Raw genomic sequence first — 19457 nt, 5'->3', positions numbered from 1 at the left:
AGCACCCACATATGTGGTTACACCTGTTAAACTATACATATATAATCGGTGAAACTTTTCCAAGGCCAAAAACTTAGCGTACAAAGAATACAAATACAAAAAAAAAAAAAAGCTTTAGAACCGCTTGCATACAGTCCCCTTTCAATTGCTGCACTGCCTTCCTTAAATCCACTGTGTCGGATTTATCATTATTTGTATTAGCAGAATGCCAAGTCATAAACCAGGACTCCACTGTGCTAAGGGTTTGGCAAACACAGAACAAAAAATCAGACAGCACTTCTTATCCTTGTTTCCAAAGCCCTGAACAACTCTGTGGTAGCACAAATAAAGATCTCTTCTCTTACTGAATCCTCCATGTCCCTTCCTCTCCATCAACAGTCTCACTGGATTTTTTTTTTAATTTAATAACTCAGTTCTCCACTGTTGAAATAAAAAAGGGGGAGACGCTACTTTCCAGATAAAGTTGAGAGACACTTGCTGAAATTATTTATATTTTGCTCTTAAAAATAAGAAACTGCTAGTGGGGCTATTGTTAATATACACATATGGACATTTTCTGAGCAAGCAGTCAACTTAAGCACCTCTGTATATTTCAGCCAATAAACCTGGGTAAGAGAGAGGTAATCTGAGATACCTGGACCCCAAGTCCATTTAACAAGGAGTAGATGAGGAACAGGAATTTAAACTGGACTATACGGGATCTGGATGTTTATTACTAGCTGACTGGCTGCTGGACAGCCTACCTCACTCCAAGAAGAAGGCAAAATGGCATTAATCACTCCTGCCTTTTTATTTCTACTTTTTCTTCCCTTAATTTCTTTCAATTGTTTCATTGTTAAGTTTTTCCTTCTGTCTCAAATTAGGACTTGAAAAACAGGGTGAAAAAAACACACAAGTTTGTGACATAATTTTAAATGGTTCCTTCTTGTGATGCTGTCAGATGAGGTGCCAGCACTAGGGGCAGCTCTAGGAATTTTGCCGCCCCAAGCATGGCAGGCAGGCTGCCTTCCGCAGCTTGCCTGCGGAGGGTCCGCTGGTCCCGTGGCTTCGCCGGACCTCCTGCAGGCGCCTGCGGGAGGTCCACTGAAGCCGCGGGACCAGCGGACCCTCTGCAGGCAAGCTGCGGAAGGCAGCCTGCTTGCTGCCCTCGCAGTGCTGGCAGAGTGCCCCCCGCGGCTTGCCACCCCAAGCATGCACTTGGCGTGCTGGAGCCTGGAGCCGCCTCTGGCCAGCACATGCCAAGGCCCAAGGCCTCACAAAACACTGACAAATACATACCTGGGCACCAGTATGTCTTACTTGCGGGATAGTAGAGTTAAAATAAAAATTAGTGTTACAAGAATGCGTTTAGTGTTTAGACTTAATAGAATCTTTGTAGGATGCTGCATGTGTTAATCCTACTTGTAATATCAGTATCCCCTGGCAAAGGATAAGATTTTGTCTGAAAGTCACAGAAGTCACAGATTCTGTGACTTTCAGAGACCTCTGTGACATTTTCCCTTCACTTTCAGCCCCTGCAGCAGGCCCCACAGCTTTCAGCCACCGTGGGACTCGGGCATCAGTCATCCCCTCAGCAACCCTTCCCCATTATTTATTGTAAAAGTAACAGACACGTCGCAGGCTTCCATGACTTTTCATAAATTGCCTGCATCCTGTCCATGACTTTTACTAAAAATAACCATGATAAAATCTCAACCTTACCCATGGTCTAAAGCAGGGGTGGGCAAACTACAGTCCGTGGGCCGCATGTGGCCTGTCAGACCTTTTGATCCGGCCCTCGAGCTCCATTGTCCTGCTCCGGCACTCCAGCCAGGGAGCGGGGTTGGGGACTTGCCCCACTGCACCCATCCAGTATTCCTACTGGGGAGCGGGGTTGGGGGCTTGCCCTGTTCCGGCGATCCAGCCAGGGAACTGCCTGCCCAGTCCTCCCACTGGCGAGCAGGGTTGGGCAAACTTTTTGTCCCAAGGGCCAAATCTGGGTATGGAAATTGTATGGGAGGCCACGAACGCTCATGAAATTAACAATTCAGAGATATTCAAATAAACTTCATATAATAAAGATATGTTTTAGTGTAACTAAACATAAAACCTTACTTACTATTATAAATATACCATCATAACAATGTATTACAATAATTAAACCAAACTTACCCCCTTTCCATGCCCTTTCTCTCTAGCCTGGATTTGTCAGGGGTCAATCATTGGAACTCATTCAGATTCACCAGCCCCCTGCTCTGAGAAATCTCCTCCCATGTAGGTCCTGACAGCCCATAACTTTGAAAACTGCCACTGAGCACTCCCATACCAACAACTCGTTGTTTTATCCTCAACAATGGAAAATTAACACTACTAAAACATCAGAATCACCTAAGCCAGCAAGTAGCAGGCATGTGGGCTTGCACATTCCAGGCTCTGATGGCGCCTGAGGCACATTTGGGTTGTGGAGCCAGAGTAACACATGTGTCCTCAAGCCCATCACGCAAGTCCTGAATACATGGGAGCACCAGGCGAGTGGAGCAGGGCAAGCCCTCTACCTTGCTCCCCAGCTGGAGCACCACAGCAGGGCAGGCCCCTAACCCCACTTCCTGGCTGGAGCACCAGAGCAGGGCAATGAAGTCGAGGGCCAGATCAAAAGGTCTGATGGGCCGGATGCAGCCCAAGGGCCTTAGGTTGCCTCCCTGCGTCTAAAGTTATACTGAGTGTTTGCATTGTAAACCTCTGTAATTGTATAACTCACCAAACAGGAAAAGAAGCATTAATTAAGGTAAAGTGCTTATCCTGTACACAAGATGGCCCACTGAAGGCAAATGAGGCATTGTGTAGCACCAAAGGACACCGACAGACCTTGTTGACCGCATTCCTAACTCTCTCCAGGAAGGGGAGACCTGTCCATGATCTCATCCCATAAGCTTGGATTTTGGGGTGAAGGGGATAAAAAAATCCCTGACAAGGAGAAACTTGGTCTCTTTCTGCTGTCTGAACTCTGAGAGGCAAAGACTTCTAAACATACACAAGAGATCCTCATGACGCTTGACATAGGTTAGCCCAAAAGGACATATAGAGCTGCTTATTATAGAAGTTTATAACACCTTTTTAAATATAAGACTGTAACTCATTTGTGGGTTTATGTTTTCTGTTTTAATATTGTAAATAATTCTCATTTCTTTTTGTAGTTAATAAATATTTAGTTTATTACAGGATTCGTTACAGACGTTGTCTTTGGTTTGAGATCTGAGTACAATTGACCTGGGGTAAGTGACTTATCCTTTGGGACCAGTAACCTGAATATTATTGTGATTTTTGGTGTAAAGTGATCATCTATCACATAATCCATCTTGTGTGGGTGGCAAGATAGACTGGAATGCCCAAGGGGACTGCCTGTGACTCCATGGTAAGACTGCTGTAGTGCTTTACGAGTTCACATTTGTTACTGAGTGGGTGAAATCTAATTATAGAACTTACAGCCAGTGCGGGTTTTCTGCCCTGCTTTTTGATAGTCTGCCCTGAGGCTGGCACTCATGGTCATGATCCACTGCAGACAGCATGACATTTGTATCTTTGTCTCATTCAAAATTCACTCTCCCTAGCTCCATTGCTCATTCAAACTATACTTCTGTGGTAAAACTTGAACTCTTAGAGCAATTTCTAGAGGTGTTTGGGTGTCTAAAGATGCACAGACATACTTGGTGGGATTTTCAAAAGTGTCTAGATGCCTAATACCTATAGGATTTAGGTGCTCAGATGCTTTTGAAAATCCCACTAGGCATCTGTCTGCATTGTTAGCCACATAAATACCCTTTAAAATCTGGCCTTTACTATCCCATGTCTCTTGATTTGCTCTGTTCTCTCTGAGTAAAATTCATCCCTGGGCAGAGGGCCAGTGCACCACTTCCTGTATAACCCTTATGCTAGCCCTCTGCACTGTGTGCATTTTATTCTGTCCTTTTTGTTTCGTGTTCCATTGTCACTTCTCCCTTGCTTCCCTTCCCTATGCAGTTCTTCCATAACCTATGACCTGTGTTATTCAGGAGGTCAGACTATTGTAGTAGTCACTTTCTGGCCTTAAAATCTATTATTCTATATTTTATTGTCTGATCCCCAGCTGCTTTCTTATGTTCCTGTCTCTCCCTTCTTACTCTTTTGTCAATCCCCTTTGCTTTCTTCCTCACTTATTTTTATCTCCCCTTTGCCTCTTTGACTCTTCCTGGCCCCTGAAATCTCTCCTTTTTTCCTTATATGAAATATTAACAGTGACTGGGGTATCAGCTGATTCCTCCTCTTTGAATTCTCCCTCTTGGCTCCTCTGCTCTGCATAGGATGAGATGTACATTCATTCAGAGCATAGGAGAGGAGAAGTCATTTACTAAATAAGACCAGTCAGCCAGCTGTTGAAAAAAGAAGGGTCAGGAGAATGAGCCACTACTGTCTGTCACCTATAATGCACCACATTAGATTCCCACTAGAACAAGGGTCTAGTGATCCTGCATGTATTGCACAGTGTCCAGGATCAACTGTGCTTCTTTAGTATGTGATTGTAAAGGCTTACATTTTAATGTAAAACCACAGCTGGAATGAAAAGTAAAGCATTTTCAAAGACAGCACCCTTCTCATGTCCTATTTCTTTAAGTTATGAAAAGAGTATGGATTTGGAAAGTAGAAAACTAGGTTTACTAATGTTATTAATAGGTAGTTTGACCAGATTAATTTTTTGCTGTCAAGCTAACACCTTAACTCTATTACTTGCTTAAAGTGCACATGTGAACACTGATAAAAAAATAATCAAAGATAATTAAGCTTTTTTACATTCACATACAGAATGAGTAACAAAACAGCAGTTTACAAATACTTTGCATCCTTTTCCCCTCACCTGTGAATCAGCATGCGATCCAATATTTTTGTCACCACCTCTCAATCTGTACTTTGATCATGTGCAATGTTAGTATATTATAATTATTATATTACATATTATACTGACTAAAATAAAGTGTTACTGTCAAGACCTTACAGTTTTTGTTAACAATTTTATTTAATACCTTATAACAAAGAAAACATTCAAAATAAACTGACAAGCAATAAAGTAGGTCTGATAGTCAAAGGTCATTTTTTAAATAAGATGGTAGCCTCCTCCAAACAAGACATGAACAATATTTGAATAAGCATTTATTTTAAACTAATTTTGCTTTCTATTATTCTATTGTAGCAGCTAAGAAAAATGGTTTCTCTCTTTTCTGTGTGGAAACTGACCTTTATTAAATACCTACCACTCAAAAGCATTTAACTTTTTGGCTTCATGACAGTTTGTATTTTTTCTATCTTTAAGGTCTTATCAGTCACTGACTACTAATGCATGACAGGGCACAGTATTAACACACTTCCCATTAGAAGCATCCCTCTCCTTCCCCTGTATCAAGTTCGTGCCTTGATAGTCTCCTTTTGCCTAAGGCAGTATTCAACTCCCCTTCAAGACAGTAAATCACACCCCAATAACCATTACAGGCTGCCATGTTTTGGCATTAGTCTCTCATTCTGTCCCATTCTCTGGAATTAACAGTACTGGGTGTTACTTTGCATCTTTTCTATTTCTTGTAATGCAGGGAGTGAAAGAGCAAGAATGCAATTTGAATGCATATCACTCTCGTGGTAATAGTCAAATGTTATATAAATGGGGAAGACTCAGACGTTTTAAAATTAAAACAAATACAAATCCTCAGGAAGCTGGGGCAAATTTGGAAGCTGCTGTTAGATTAAATTTTTTTTTTTTTTTTTTTTTTTTTTTTTACACCAGTAAATGACCTTGTTGCACTTTCTGCCATGCACTTGTGCTTCCACTGTCATTTCAGATTGAACACATCTGGTAATCAGAGAAACCCCACATTTGAGAACTTCAAATGGATAACATTTTGCTTTTACCCACTCTGATCCCATCCCCTTCCCCCACTGTCTAGAAATGTTTATACATTTCTAGGTCATGTAAAGCAAAGCAATTGGCTATTTTAAAAACTGTTTATCTTAATTTTTGCTTAACAGAATTGCTTATACTGGTACATGGACCTTTGCAGTCATTTAGGGTGGCATGTGCTCAAGTAGACTGCCTCTAAAGTTAATTGCAAATTGACTGTCAGTGATGCTTTTATCTGGACAAGTGAGGAAATATTCAGCCTTTGTGTAAGCAGGTATAATGCCACTGATGTCAATGGAGTTGCACTCACCTATGCTAGGATTGAGAATGACCGGAGGTGAGTGCCAAATTTATAAAAGGACTTTGTTTGCCTCTACACTCCCTTGTCTCAATAGTAAAACAAAACATGAATTCAGCATTGACAATTATCTTCAGCTGCTGCAAATTAAGTGTCTTGTATTAAATCCAGATACTGGGTAATATTTTAGCACATCTGATTTACATTCAGACTACCAGGCTAAAGAAGCTATTTAAATGCTAGTAACAAGGCAATTTAATTCTAAAAAGTCAGTTTTACTCTTAACTGATGAAGAAAAAAATGTTATAAATCAGAAAAGTTCTTAAAATCCAAAATTCTCACATTCCACATAGAACTTCCAATGCTGATCCATTATATGACATGGCAGAAGTTCCTCGTTATTTATTAATACTATCTCATTTAACTGAAGAAAGCTTCTGGAGTTTTTTACGGAGTCAGACTGGAGGGACGATTCTGTTGGGGGAAAAAAAGCAAATGATTAAAAACACTACATTAAAATAAGGTCCAATTATTCCCACTATTATTTATATAGGATCATAGGTGTGAATGACTCTTTACAGACATATAAACTGTGACAGATCCCATGCCTAGGGATCTTACAATCTTAGGCCCCGATCTGCAATTTATAGTGAAGGCACATTGCTGCACCCATTGACTTCAGTGGGGCTGTGCACGAAGGCAGCAGTGCACCTGTACACAGTAAATTGCAGGATCAGGCCTAAGGCTCCAATACTTGTCACCTGAGTATGTGCAGGATTGGAACCTTCTTTAAAATGCATAAAGTAAAGGAGACTGTGTAACGGAGGGTAGAATTTGGCCCTATGAGGTTTAGTTTGCATTATTAAAAACAGTATCAATGTCACGTTATAAAAATTCAACCATGAAAGATGAAGCAAGGCAGCAGCTCAGCAGCAGTATGGAATTCACTGTTCAAATCCAATAGTCAGTGAACTGAGGTCTTTGGAAAGCTGTATTTTTTTATTTACTGTTTTATTTATCTTTTCTTTGTTAAATACATTTGCATGCAATATCACAGCTGCATGTCAGAATATTTTTGATGGGGCTTCTGGACACAACTATCACTGAAGGAGTAGGTCTTACAATAACAGCGCAGCTGAAAGTATTGAAAAGTGTCTTCACTCAAACATAGCAGCTGCTAACCATGGCAGAGTTGTTACAGCTACCAGTTGCTCTTAGGAGGAAGAAGAGGGTTGGCATGAGAATAAGAATAAGAGTGGCACCAGAATGAAAAGCTCGGTGTTCAGTCCCTATTAAAATGTCCAGGGCTCTCTGGGCTTGTCTTAACAGACAAAAGGGATGTGTGCTGGACTCTTCTTAGCTCAATATCTTAACATGATTAAAAAGCCCCATTAAGATGTTGTAGCCATGTTGTAGCCTAGCCTCCCCCCTAGGCAACCACATGGCTTCAGATGTGTTAGCCTGCATCTTAATAGGGTTTTTCAGTTGTGGTAAGCTAACCTGATTGAGCTAACACAAATGAAACACACCCTTTTTGTCCTTCAAGACATGACTTCTGACAAAACACAACCTCATCTCACCCCACCCCCTCTGAAAAAAATAATGAAAGAAGGATCTTGCATGGTGTGAAAAATGGCGAAGCTCCTTTTGATTGCAATTGGACCAGGATTTCATTCAGTCCCTTAAAGATAATTCTTCAATACTAGGGAGGCAAGGTGGGTGAGGTTATATCATTTACTGGATCAACTTCTGTTGGTGTGAGACACAAGCTTTGAGCTCACATAGAGCTCATATTCAAAGCTTGAAAGCTTCTCTCTCACACCAACAGAAGTTGGTCCAATAAAAGATATTACCTTGCCCTTCTAATATCCTGGGACAAACATGGCTATAACAGTACTGAATACAATTCTTCACAGAATCATAGATGGAAGGGACCTCAGGAAGTCATCTAGTCCAACCCCCTGCTCAAAGGGGGGGCTGATCCCCAGATAGATTTTTGCCCCAGATCCCTAAATGGTCACTTCAAGGATTGAACTTATAACGCTGGGTTTAGCAGGCCAATGCTCAAACCACTGTGATAGTCCTCCCCTCCTAAAAAAAGGAGTTTCTCCACCCTAGATGGGACTTGAACCTACAATCTTTGACTTAAAAAGCCATTCTCTTATCTATTAGGCCACTGTGGTCCTTAACCTGAGAAGAAGGGTTGGGGGAAGTAACTACCAATAAACAGTGCTTTCAGAAAAAAAAGAATTCCAGGGGCCAATCTCAAACACACGGCAACAAACAGCCCAGACACAACACCAACCTCACACAGTCTTTCCACACAATATGTTCATTTTAGAACACAAGACACAGAAGAACAAAAAGTACTAAGGATCTACAATCTGATGTCCAGCATACATTCATATACCCTGGACCCCAGGAAAGCGAAAGTTTGTGTATCTCTGAAGAGGTCATTAAAATGCTGTTCACACAAAGACCTTTACCAACCAATCTGTGAAACAGTAGGCAGTAGTTCCAGAGGGAGCCACTTACCTTCCTGACTATAGATAATGTATTAGAAAAATAACTGATAGAAAAAGTGGTATTGGGTGAAAGTCACAAAAAAGTAGTTTGAAAGGGATCATATTCAGACAGACAGACAGCTGTTAACCTCAGAGATAACTTTTTAATATATATAAGAACGTAAAATCTGCAAAACAATCTGGAGCTAAGGGCTATTATTATTATAGAAACATAAGACTGGAAGGGATCTCCTGGGTCACTCTGTATAGTTCCCTGATATATAACAGGTAACCCCATTCATGAAATTATCAAATTCTATTTTAAAAATAGTTAGATTGTTTGCCCACACTACTTCTGTTGGAAGAACCTCTTTCTTCTGATGGTTAGAAACCATCTTTTAATTTTCAGCCTAAAGTTATTCATGGCCAGTTTGTACCCATTTGTTCTTGCGCCAATGTTTTCTTTTAGCTTAAATAGTACTTCACCCTCCCTAATGTTTATCTCTAAAGCAAATAGCTCTGGTTCAAGGAACTCTGGAGACCTTCTAAGCATTAGGAACTAAAGAGCTCTTAATGCAGGAACTGAGAATCTTATGTAGGCATGGTCTGCAGCCTAATTTTTAGGCCTTTTAGAGTGTCAGGGAAAGCATCCTTTCTGAGCCCTTTATCTAAGAGTCTTTCCCAAAAAGCCAGGTTCTCTGCTTTAAATTGTGTAGTAGTTTCATGGTGCTCTAAGTTCTCTAAAGGATAATTCTTCACATACAATTGACAAAATATCTCAGGCTATGTATTGAATCACAGTTTTCCTTTATTCTTACTAACTCAAAGAAGTTAATTTTCCTACTCAAATAATTTATCTTTCATCTTCTCTGCAAACCAGAGTGTATTTTGAGGGGTTCGTAGGCTGTCAAGATGATTGCCACTAAAAAAACCATTACTGAGTGCTTTAGGAAGATTGTAGGATGGTGGACCCAAACATTTTAGTATGTCCCAAGGTGGGAAGGTTTGCCTTGCAGGGAAAACATTTGAATCTCTGCTAGTAGCCTGACAAGAAGTTCCTGGCCTGCTTGTTTCTGAAGCCACACTTGTAGGTCTGAAACCATGTGAGAAGACTTTAGTCTTGCCTGACAAGCTTGTTTGATTTACTGGTTTGTAGAACCAAACCTTTAGGCCAGAGACTGGATAAGGAGATAAATTTGTCAGACAAGTCCCCTGACTCTTCCTCAGGGGAAACAGCTGTCTCCATACTAGCTATGAAGAGTTCAGCACCTTATTCCCTTTGCTCCTCTGTTTATTTATTTATTTTAATTAATATTTGAAGGATTTCTCTCCCTGGTAGCTGCTTGCTGTGACTGTCTCACAAGAGCATGTCATGGAAGGAGGGACCAGCCATTGGCAGGGAGTGACAATTCAGTGGTTTGTGCATTAGCCTCCTGAATTCAGGGTTGTGAGCTCAATCCTTGAGAGGGCAATCTGGGGCAAAATCAGTACTTGGTCCTGTGAATGCAGGGGACTGGACTCCTTGACCTTCAAGGTCTCTTCCGGCTCTATGAGATTTACGGGGGGGGATAGCACATTGGCCTGCTAAATCCAGGGTTGTGAGCTCAACCCTTGAGGGGGTCACCTAGGGCAAAATCAGTACTTGGTCCTGCTAGTGAAGGCAGGTGGCTGGACTTGATGACCTTCAGGGTCCCTTCCAGCTCTAAGAGATAGGTATAACTCCATTATTATTTATAGGTACATAACAAAAAAACTCCACTGCTAGCTGCTTTTGTGTTTGGTGGCATAAAAAAACTGGAACCTATCCATTCAGAGATTATACTCTGGCCCTTTGCAAGTTTTTCTTTTAAAAGAAAAAACTAAGGCTATTTTTAGAGAAAATTTCAAGACAGACCTAAAGATATAAATCAATAATACAACAGCATTATTAAAATGTTACAGTTATAAAGCCAAATGTGTGAAAATCAGAAAATGTGCATTTAAGGTTAAAACATAAATGTTTGGAAATGAGGAAATAGCTACAGCAGAAACTGAGAACAGTGTTCTAGCCCCTTTTAGAAAAGCATTTCTAAAGTCAAACCTTCTAAAACTATAAAGATACATTTAAGTGGCCCTATTGAAAGAATTTTCTTCAGCAGTTAATGACTTGGAGTGCTTCGTGGTCAAACTCACACTTAAGTCCCACACTGTTGGATACAGGTTTTGTAAATTAAATGCCACCATTCTCTCTTTAATAAATCCAACTTGAGCTGAGTAGATAATTGAGCTGAGTCACTGCTCTCTTTAGTCTCATTGCAATCATTTTGGAAATTAATTTACAGTCAACAATTAACAAAAAAAAAAAAGTAAGCCTGTAATACACACATTCCAAATTAATATAGCAGAGAGAAGCTTGGATTGGTGGGCAGCTGCCTGAGCCTTCTGCCATCTACATTGGGGGCCACAGAGGAGCAGGGAGGGAAGATGGGTGGCTTTCAAAGAGCAACTTGCTGTTTGTCAGTGAAGTATACAGCACAGTGCATTTGCGGTGTGTATATAGGGCATGGTGGAGATGGGGGCTGTATCTGCTTTACAGCATTCACTACCCATCTTGTCCTGTTCTCTGGCCCACGGCCCCACCTTCCCACTATAGGGTAATTCACAACTTTCATAACTCAGATTGTAAAGACTCATTGTAGTTCACACTAATAGCAGAATGACCCATCTATATAAATCACGGAAATATCATTCCACCTCCTAAGATTTTTTCCGCCCTGCTCACTAATACCGTTTCCATCTTTGTCTACGGCTATGAGTTTATATATGATTAGTTTATAGGGTTTAAACCATTCTTAGTATGTTTGAAGTTTTATTTTCATTTTGTTTTAGTTTTGCAATACAAAAATGTCCATTTCAGATCAGTATCTCCAGTAATTGAATGAGGGTTACTCAAAAAGCTTTTTCTTCTGTAAACAGAGCCACCATTCTCTGCTCATTTAAATCCCTACTGAAAACTCAACTTTTGCATGATGCCCACAACTTGCAAGTCAAAAATATCTGTTCTTCTTTTTTTTAATCTTCATATATTTAATTTAAAAATTGACTGAACTGAAAAGTTGTGCACACAGCTAACAAAATATCTCTTCTACTTCTGTAATTTATTTGTAATAGGATTTTATATTATCTTGTACGTTTATCACTTAAATATATGACCAGCTTACAAACATTAAAATCTAACCTCAACATTTCCATAAGGTAGGGGAAGGATTATTATCCCCATTTTACAGATGATAAATGGAGGCACATCAAGTTTAAGTGACATGCCCAAGGTCACACAGGACATTTGTGGCAAAGTCAGGGATAAAACCCACATCTCTTGCATTTTAGTCCAATACACTAACCACAAGATCATCCTTCTTCTCTAAAAACTTATTCTTTTGCCTTCTTCCTACTATATATTACCTCCTATATTCACTCATATCTAAAATTTAGACTAAGATCTTTTAGGTAAAGCCTGTATCTTTCTACATTTTCTGAAGCACCTGGTATTCTTTTGGCACTTCAAAATAACATTCTATAATAATACAGTCCCGAGAGGAGTAACAGATGTGAGACCTTTTTTATGGCAGAAGACCTGAGTGCTCCTGGACCTAAGTGAGGCTCTCTTGTGGGAGATGCCTAAGGTATAAGTTACAAGTCTTTGGCCTCTTCTTCAATAGGTTGTGCTGCTGAAACCTCTAAAACAGTGGTTCTCAAACTAGGGCCGTCGCTTGTTCAGCTCCTGGCGGGCCCGGCCGGTTTGTTTACCTGCTGCATCCGCAGGTTCGGCCAATAGCGGCTCCTGGCCACGGTTCACCTCTCCAGGCCAATGGGGGATGCAGGAAGGGCAGACTTTGGAAAATGCTGAACAATCACATATGAATTTGTAAGCCTAGAAGCTGAGACAGTGAGGGTTCTGAGCTGGTGACGCTTCTGCATCACCACTGAATGCTTAGGCTGGCTTCCTGCTAGAAGACCCTGTGAAGCTAGGGCTGGCAATACGTACCACCCCACAGGGTCTACATGGTGCTCTCCCACATCCCACTGATTGGCTGAGGGCTGGCTAGTATTTAAACCAGGAAGCCACCATGAGGCGTTGTCTGAGCAACATCACAGATTGCCTGCCTGCTTCCGCTCCAGACTCTAGAGTCTGGCTTCTGATCCTGGTTCATCCTCGACTTTGTTATTTGATCTCCAGCTATAACCTGGTGGCTGACCCTAATGTCTTAGTATCCTGAGCCAGCTCCACCCTGCTCTCTGCCTATTGCCTGCAACTTGGTACCTGAGCCTGACTTCCTGGCATTCTGACCCCACTCACTCCAGACCCCGCTACTTAACTCCCAACTGCAATTTAGCAGCAGACCAGTGCACACAGGTTGCGCACAGCCTGGCTCTGACAAATCATCTGGTTCTAAATTTTTTGGTCCATCTGTCTCAGCCTGGTTGGTACTCTGTTGTGGTTCTGCATTCCAACAGCACTTTCCTCCCTATGGATTTTGCAGTCTGAAGGCTCTACCTTGACAGATAGATAGATCGGTAACAGAGGATCCTTGTGTGATGTTATTGACATGAACTGTGACCATATAGATCATTGTTGCAACCAGGGTCCTATGGTTGCACCAGGTCTTGTAAGGAGGAGGTCAAGTGGGGTGTCTATGGAAAGGCTGTAGTTTGCTGGTTATGATTATGCTGTCTGTATGTGTGTATCATTTTTGTAATTGAAGTTATGAATATTGGCGATGTACTTATTTCTCAATGTGTTTGATTCTAAGTTGCCTCATTTGGTCAGCTTCTTGAGATAGGACTATTCTGAGTAAGTGCCCAGTCAAGAAACAATTAACTGACAATGGACTTTGGGAGACGCCAATCCACAGCTGAGCTTTCCTGGGAACATTCAAACTAACATATAAACAATAGCATCGGCCTGCAAAAAGCTGAATCATTCACGGACCTGTGACTTGCCCAGGTGGCTACAAACTCCATCTTTTTGGTGTGATTTTGCACAGGAGAACAAAGGGGTTTCCACCCCCAAGAGATGCCTGAATGAAACTGGAACAAAGGACAGTAACTACGGGGGTGTGAGTGATTGCTGGACCCAGACTAGGAAGGAGTCGAGTCTGTGAAAGAAGCTTATTGGAACACCTCTAGCGGTGAGATTTCATCTGTAATCAGTTTCTTTATGTATTAGGCTTAGACTTGCGTGTTTTTGTTTTAGTTTGCTTGGAAACTTACTTTGTTCTGTCTGTTATTACTTGGAACCACTTAAATCCTATTTTTTATACTTAATAAAATCACTTTTGCTTATTAATTGACCTAGAGTAAGTAATTAATACCTGAGGGAGCGAACAGCTGTGCATATCTCTCTATCAGTGTTATAGAGGGTGGACAATTTGTAAGTTTACCCAGTATAAGCTTTATATAGAGTAAAACAGATTTATTTGGTGTTTAGGCTCCCAGAAAGACTGAATACTGGGTCCTGGGAAAGTCTCTGTTAACTAAGAAACCCCTGAGCTGAGTGGATCTCAGTTTCAGTGAACTGCAGGAGGGCGTGGCCCAACCTCTTGGTCTGTGCTGTAGTTGACTGGAGCGTCGTCTATTCAGCAAGACAGGAGTGGAGGGAAGCCTTCTCTGGCAGGGGGGTTTGTTCTCAGTGGTATCTCAGCACATCTAGTGACAGTCTTAAGGGGGTTTCTGTGAACGAACCCATCACACCTTGATCTAGAGGAAGGACACAGCAGGCCTCCTTAAGGTCTAGCTGTCTGTCTTCTAAGAGATCCAGGCCTGCAGAGATTGTTTCCCAGTTGCCTTGTGACTCTTCCCAAGAATCCAAAATCTCGTGATCTACCAGGTGAAACCAGGTTATATATGTTGGATGTTAAAATAAAGTTATTAATTACTACTTTCATAGGACAAAGCCTTTAGGAATTCCAAAAAGTTTTGTGTATCATTTTGGAGGGGGAGGAGGGGAAAAGAAAGGTCAAGGTATTTCAGTCCAGATTAAACTCCAGACATGTTATGCATAGCTAGTGTTGTACCAGAAAGACTTAAACCACCTTCTGATACCTAATCAATCTATCAGTGGTTCTCTCTCTCATTTATAAGACACTGATCACCAGAGTCTCTACATGTCAAAGGATAAGAGCCTCTGCAGCTTATTTGTCAGGTGCTCTTAACTGACATTTGTACAGTGACAACTTGGAATTCAAATAATACTTTTGTATTTGATTGATGAGGACAGATAGGACACCTGATTTGAGAAAGTAGTACTTCAAGCCCTATTTAAACAGTAGTACTCCTCTGAATTCCTAAGGACTGTCATTGTTTGCTGGTCTCCTAATGCAGTGGTTCTCAAACTTTTGTACTGGTTACCCTTTTCACATAGCAAGTCTCCGAGTGTGACCCCTCTAATAAATGAAAAACACTTTTTAATATATTTAACACTATTATAAATGCTGGAGGCATAGCGGGGTTTGAGGTGGAGGCTGACATCTCGCGACCCCCCCATGTAATAACCTCATGACCCCCTGAGGGATCCCTACCCCCCAGTTTGAGAACCTTTGCCCTAAAGTGAGGACCTGCAAAAGAAATGTCATGAAGGAGAAAGAAAGTTTGTTTACTAGTAACTGTTCCTTTCTGAATATATTGCATCAGCAGATCCAGTCTACTTTGGAAATATAAAATAAATGTCTGGAGGTAGAGAGCAGCTAACAGATGCTTAGGGGTCTGGAATTTATGTCCTCCGTTACATAACACTGGCTTCAAGGGTTACGTGTGTGCACCTTACCAATTCACTACTTTGAAAGGTTTCCTTGGCTCACAGGGCAGGGAATATAGGGTGGATCTGCTGAGGCTATACTTTTGGAGAACAACAATTACTGGTAAATTTTTCTTTCTGTCCAGAGGCGGCTCCAGGCACCAACGTAGCAAGTGCGTGCCTGGGGTGGCAAGCCACAGGGAGCAGCCTGCCGGTCGCTGTGAAGGTGGCAGTCAGGCAGCCTTTGATGGTGTTTCTGTGGGATGTCCGCCAATCCTGCGGTTTCGGCAGCAATTCAGCGGTGGATACGATGAAGGTGCAGGACTGGCAGATCACCTGCTGAACCGTCACCAAATCTGCGTGACGGGCAGACCTCCCGCAGAAATGCTGCCGAAGGCTGCCTGACTGCTGTGCTTTGGTCGGCAAAAAACAGAGCCACCCGTTTCTGTCTCTAAATGTCTGAAAATTGTGGCTCATTAACGATTCATAGACTCTAGGACTGGAAGGGACCTCGAGAGGTCATCGAGTCCAGTCCCCTGCCCTCATGGCAGGACCAAATACTGTCTAGACCATCCCTGATAGACATTTATCTAACCTACTCTTAAATATCTCCAGAGATGGAGAGCTGCAGTTTAAGCCCATTGCTTCTTGTTCTATCATTAGAGGCTAAGGTGAACAAGTTTTCTCCCTCCTCTCCTGATGACACCCTTTTAGATACCTGAAAACTGCTATCATGTCCCCTCTCAGTCTTCTCTTTTCCAAACTAAATAAACCCAATTCTTTCAGCCTTCCTTCATAGGTCATGTTCTCAAGACCTTTAATCATTCTTGTTGCTCTTCTCTGGACCCTCTCCAATTTCTCCACATCTTTCTTGAAATGCGGTGCCCAGAACTGGACACAATACTCCAGTTGAGGCCTAACCAGCGCAGAGTAGAGCGGAAGAATGACTTCTCGTGTCTTGTTTACAACACACCTGTTAATGCATCCCAGAATCACGTTTGCTTTTTTTGCAACAGTATCACACTGTTGACTCATATTTAGCTTGTGGTCCACTATGACCCCTAGATCTCTTTCTGCCATACTCCTTCCTAGACAGTCTCTTCCCATTCTGTATGTGTGAAACTGATTGTTCCTTCCTAAGTGGAGCACTTTGCATTTGTCTTTATTGAACTTCATCCGGTTTACCTCAGACCATTTCTCCAATTTGTCCAGATCATTTTGAATTTTGACCCTGTCCTCCAAAGCAGTTGCAATCCCTCCCAGTTTGGTATCATCTGCAAACTTAATAAGCGTACTTTCTATGCCAACATCTAAGTCGTTGATGAAGATATTGAACAGAGCCGGTCCCAAACAGACCCTGCGGAACCCCACTTGTTATACCTTTCCAGCAGGATTGGGAGCCATTAATAACTACTCTCTGAGTACGGTTATCCAGCCAGTTATGCACCCACCTTATAGTAGCCCCATCTAAATTGTATTTGCCTAGTTTATCGATAAGGATATCATGCGAGACCGTATCAAATGCCTTACTAAAGTCTAGGTATACCACATCCACCGCTTCTCCCTTATCCACAAGCTCGTTATCCTATCAAAGAAAGCTATCAGATTGGTTTGACACGATTTGTTCTTTACAAATCCATGCTGGCTATTCCCTATCACCTTACCACCTTCCAAGTGTTTGCAGATGATTTCTTTAATTACTTGCTCCATTATCTTCCCTGGCACAGAAGTTAAACTAACTGGTCTGTAGTAGTTTCCTGGGTTGTTTTTATTTTCCCTTTTTATCTATAGATGGGCACTATATTTGCCCTTTTCCAGTCTTCTGGAATCTCTCCCGTCTCCCATGACTTTCCAAAGATAATAGCTAGAGGCTCAGATACCTCCTCTATTAACTCCTTGAGTATTCTAGGATGCATTTCATCAGGCCCTGGTGACTTGCAGGCATCTAACTTTTCTAAGTGATTTTTAAAACTTGCTTCTTTTTTTTTTTTTATCTTCTAAACCTACCCCCTTCCCATAAGCATTCACTATGTTAGACATTCCTTCAGACTTCTCAGTGAAGACCGAAACAAAGAAGTCATTAAGCATCTCTGCCATTTCCAAGTTTCCTGTTACTGTTTCTCCCTCCTCACTGAGCAGTGGCCCTACCCTGTCCTTGGTCTTCCTCTTGCTTCTAATGTATTGATAAAAAGTCTTCTTGTTTCCCTTTATTCCCATAGCTAGTTTGAGCTCATTTTTGTGCTTTGCCTTTCTAATCTTGCCCTGCATTCCTGATGTTGTTTTGCCTATATTCATCCTTTGTAATCTGACCTAGTTTCCATTTTTATATGAGATTTCATGATCACTTTCACCCAAGCTTCCTTCTACTTTCAAATTCTCAACAAGTTCCTCCCTATTTGTTAAAATCAAGTCTAGAACAGCTTCCCCCCAGTAGCTTTTTCGACCTTCTGAAATAAAAACTTGTCTGCAATGCAGTCCAGGAACTTATTGGATAGTCTGTGCCCCGCGGTGTTATATTCCCAACATAGATAATAACACCAGATGTTATTAACATGGATAGCTATATATAACATGGATAGCTATATCCTATGGACACTCCCTAAGTGATTGCTAATTTGACAGAAATGCAGTATGAAGTCCTTCATTCAAAATCTTCACCAACACCACAATCATATGCAATAATTGTTGAACTTTGTTTTCTGTCTTTTCCTATCTTCATTAGAGACATAAATGCAGCCACTAACATCTTCTCTGTGTTAAATGACACTTCCAGAATTACCCATTGTCCCTCTGGATCTTTGGACTGATTATGTATTCTGATATTTAAATTATTATTTAGCAATATGATCACTCCTATTTATGAACTTCAAAATCTATGTGGATAATCCAGCAACATTATAATGACCTAATGGGTAAAAAACAGGATCCACTGAGATCTGAAACCCAATATCTTCCTTAAGTATTGGTGTAATCTGATCTTAAAAAGATTTAAGAAATGGAGGCATGACAACCATAAACATATATGCCAGATAGGGAATTCATACACCCGGCTACATAAAGGACTATATTCTAGATTGACAACAGTAAAATGGATATATATAAATTTGATGACAAAAATATATAATACCCAATTACATGTTCTTAGTGCACACAGATATTTTTGCGTAGCTGTCCAGATGGCCTTCCAGTCCCTCAGATCTAAATCCAGATTATGTTCTTCATTCCATTGAAATATCAAATTATTTAATCCTCCATCACCTAATCTATCCCAAAGTATTCTTTATAAAAAGGGAATATGCTGTCTTTTGAAGGATTCACAGTAAAGTATTTGTTCAGTATCACCAGTGGGTTGCAGTTTCCAACCATATGTTAAAATTGTTATTAAACATTTTATTTCAGATTATAATTTTATTTCTATTCTCCAGTGTGTACACATGTATGTAAAAGACGTAGTATACTCACATACTGGAATGTAATAAAACAATCATATGATAGTTCTCTAAAATATTAAATTTAAACTAATATGGATTTTATTAAGGAAGGTAGAGGATTAGAAACAAGGTTTAAGGGGTGGTCTGGGGTAAATGTATATAAAACAAAAAATCTATTTAATTTTAAAGTTCTTGCAGCTTTAAGGGCAGATTGATGAGTAGACTGGAAGGAATAGGGAAGAGATGAGCTATAAATTAAATTAAAGTGCAAGATAAATATACTGTTCGAAAGGAAAGGCAACAGCTCATAGTCATGCAACAAGATCTACAGAAGCTGTGACTAAGACTCTTGTCCCAGATTTGTAAAGAGACATTCACCAATAAAAATAAAAATGTCTTGTGCACAGATAGCTCAGACAACTGCTAATGAAATTTGTAAAATGGTCTTTAGGTCATCCCCACACACTTTTCATTTGATGTTACCAAATGGTTCTGTCTTATTCTTCCTTTGCCAGAAAGCGCTCCAAGTAAAACAGTAGGTAAGGCCACTTCC

General features: G+C 40.9%; 1 protein-coding gene across 1 annotated transcript in view; it reads right to left on the bottom strand.

Annotated features, from left to right (window-relative positions):
• Positions 1–6053: 6053 nt before the first annotated feature.
• ANKRD31 (ankyrin repeat domain 31) overlaps positions 6054–19457 on the bottom strand; it is a 131736-nt gene continuing 118332 nt past the window's right edge. The window contains exon 25 of the mRNA XM_075067009.1: positions 6054–6671. Within this exon, the coding sequence (XP_074923110.1) occupies positions 6520–6671 (152 nt within the window). The 3' untranslated portion in view covers positions 6054–6519. The remainder of the gene's footprint in view (positions 6672–19457) is intronic.

Source organism: Chelonoidis abingdonii, chromosome 6, assembly GCF_003597395.2.
Source record: "Chelonoidis abingdonii isolate Lonesome George chromosome 6, CheloAbing_2.0, whole genome shotgun sequence".
In the NCBI taxonomy this organism is placed as follows: domain Eukaryota; kingdom Metazoa; phylum Chordata; order Testudines; family Testudinidae; genus Chelonoidis; species Chelonoidis abingdonii.
The sequence above is the reverse complement of the archived record's forward strand: the minus strand, read 5'-3'. Positions and strand labels throughout refer to the sequence as shown.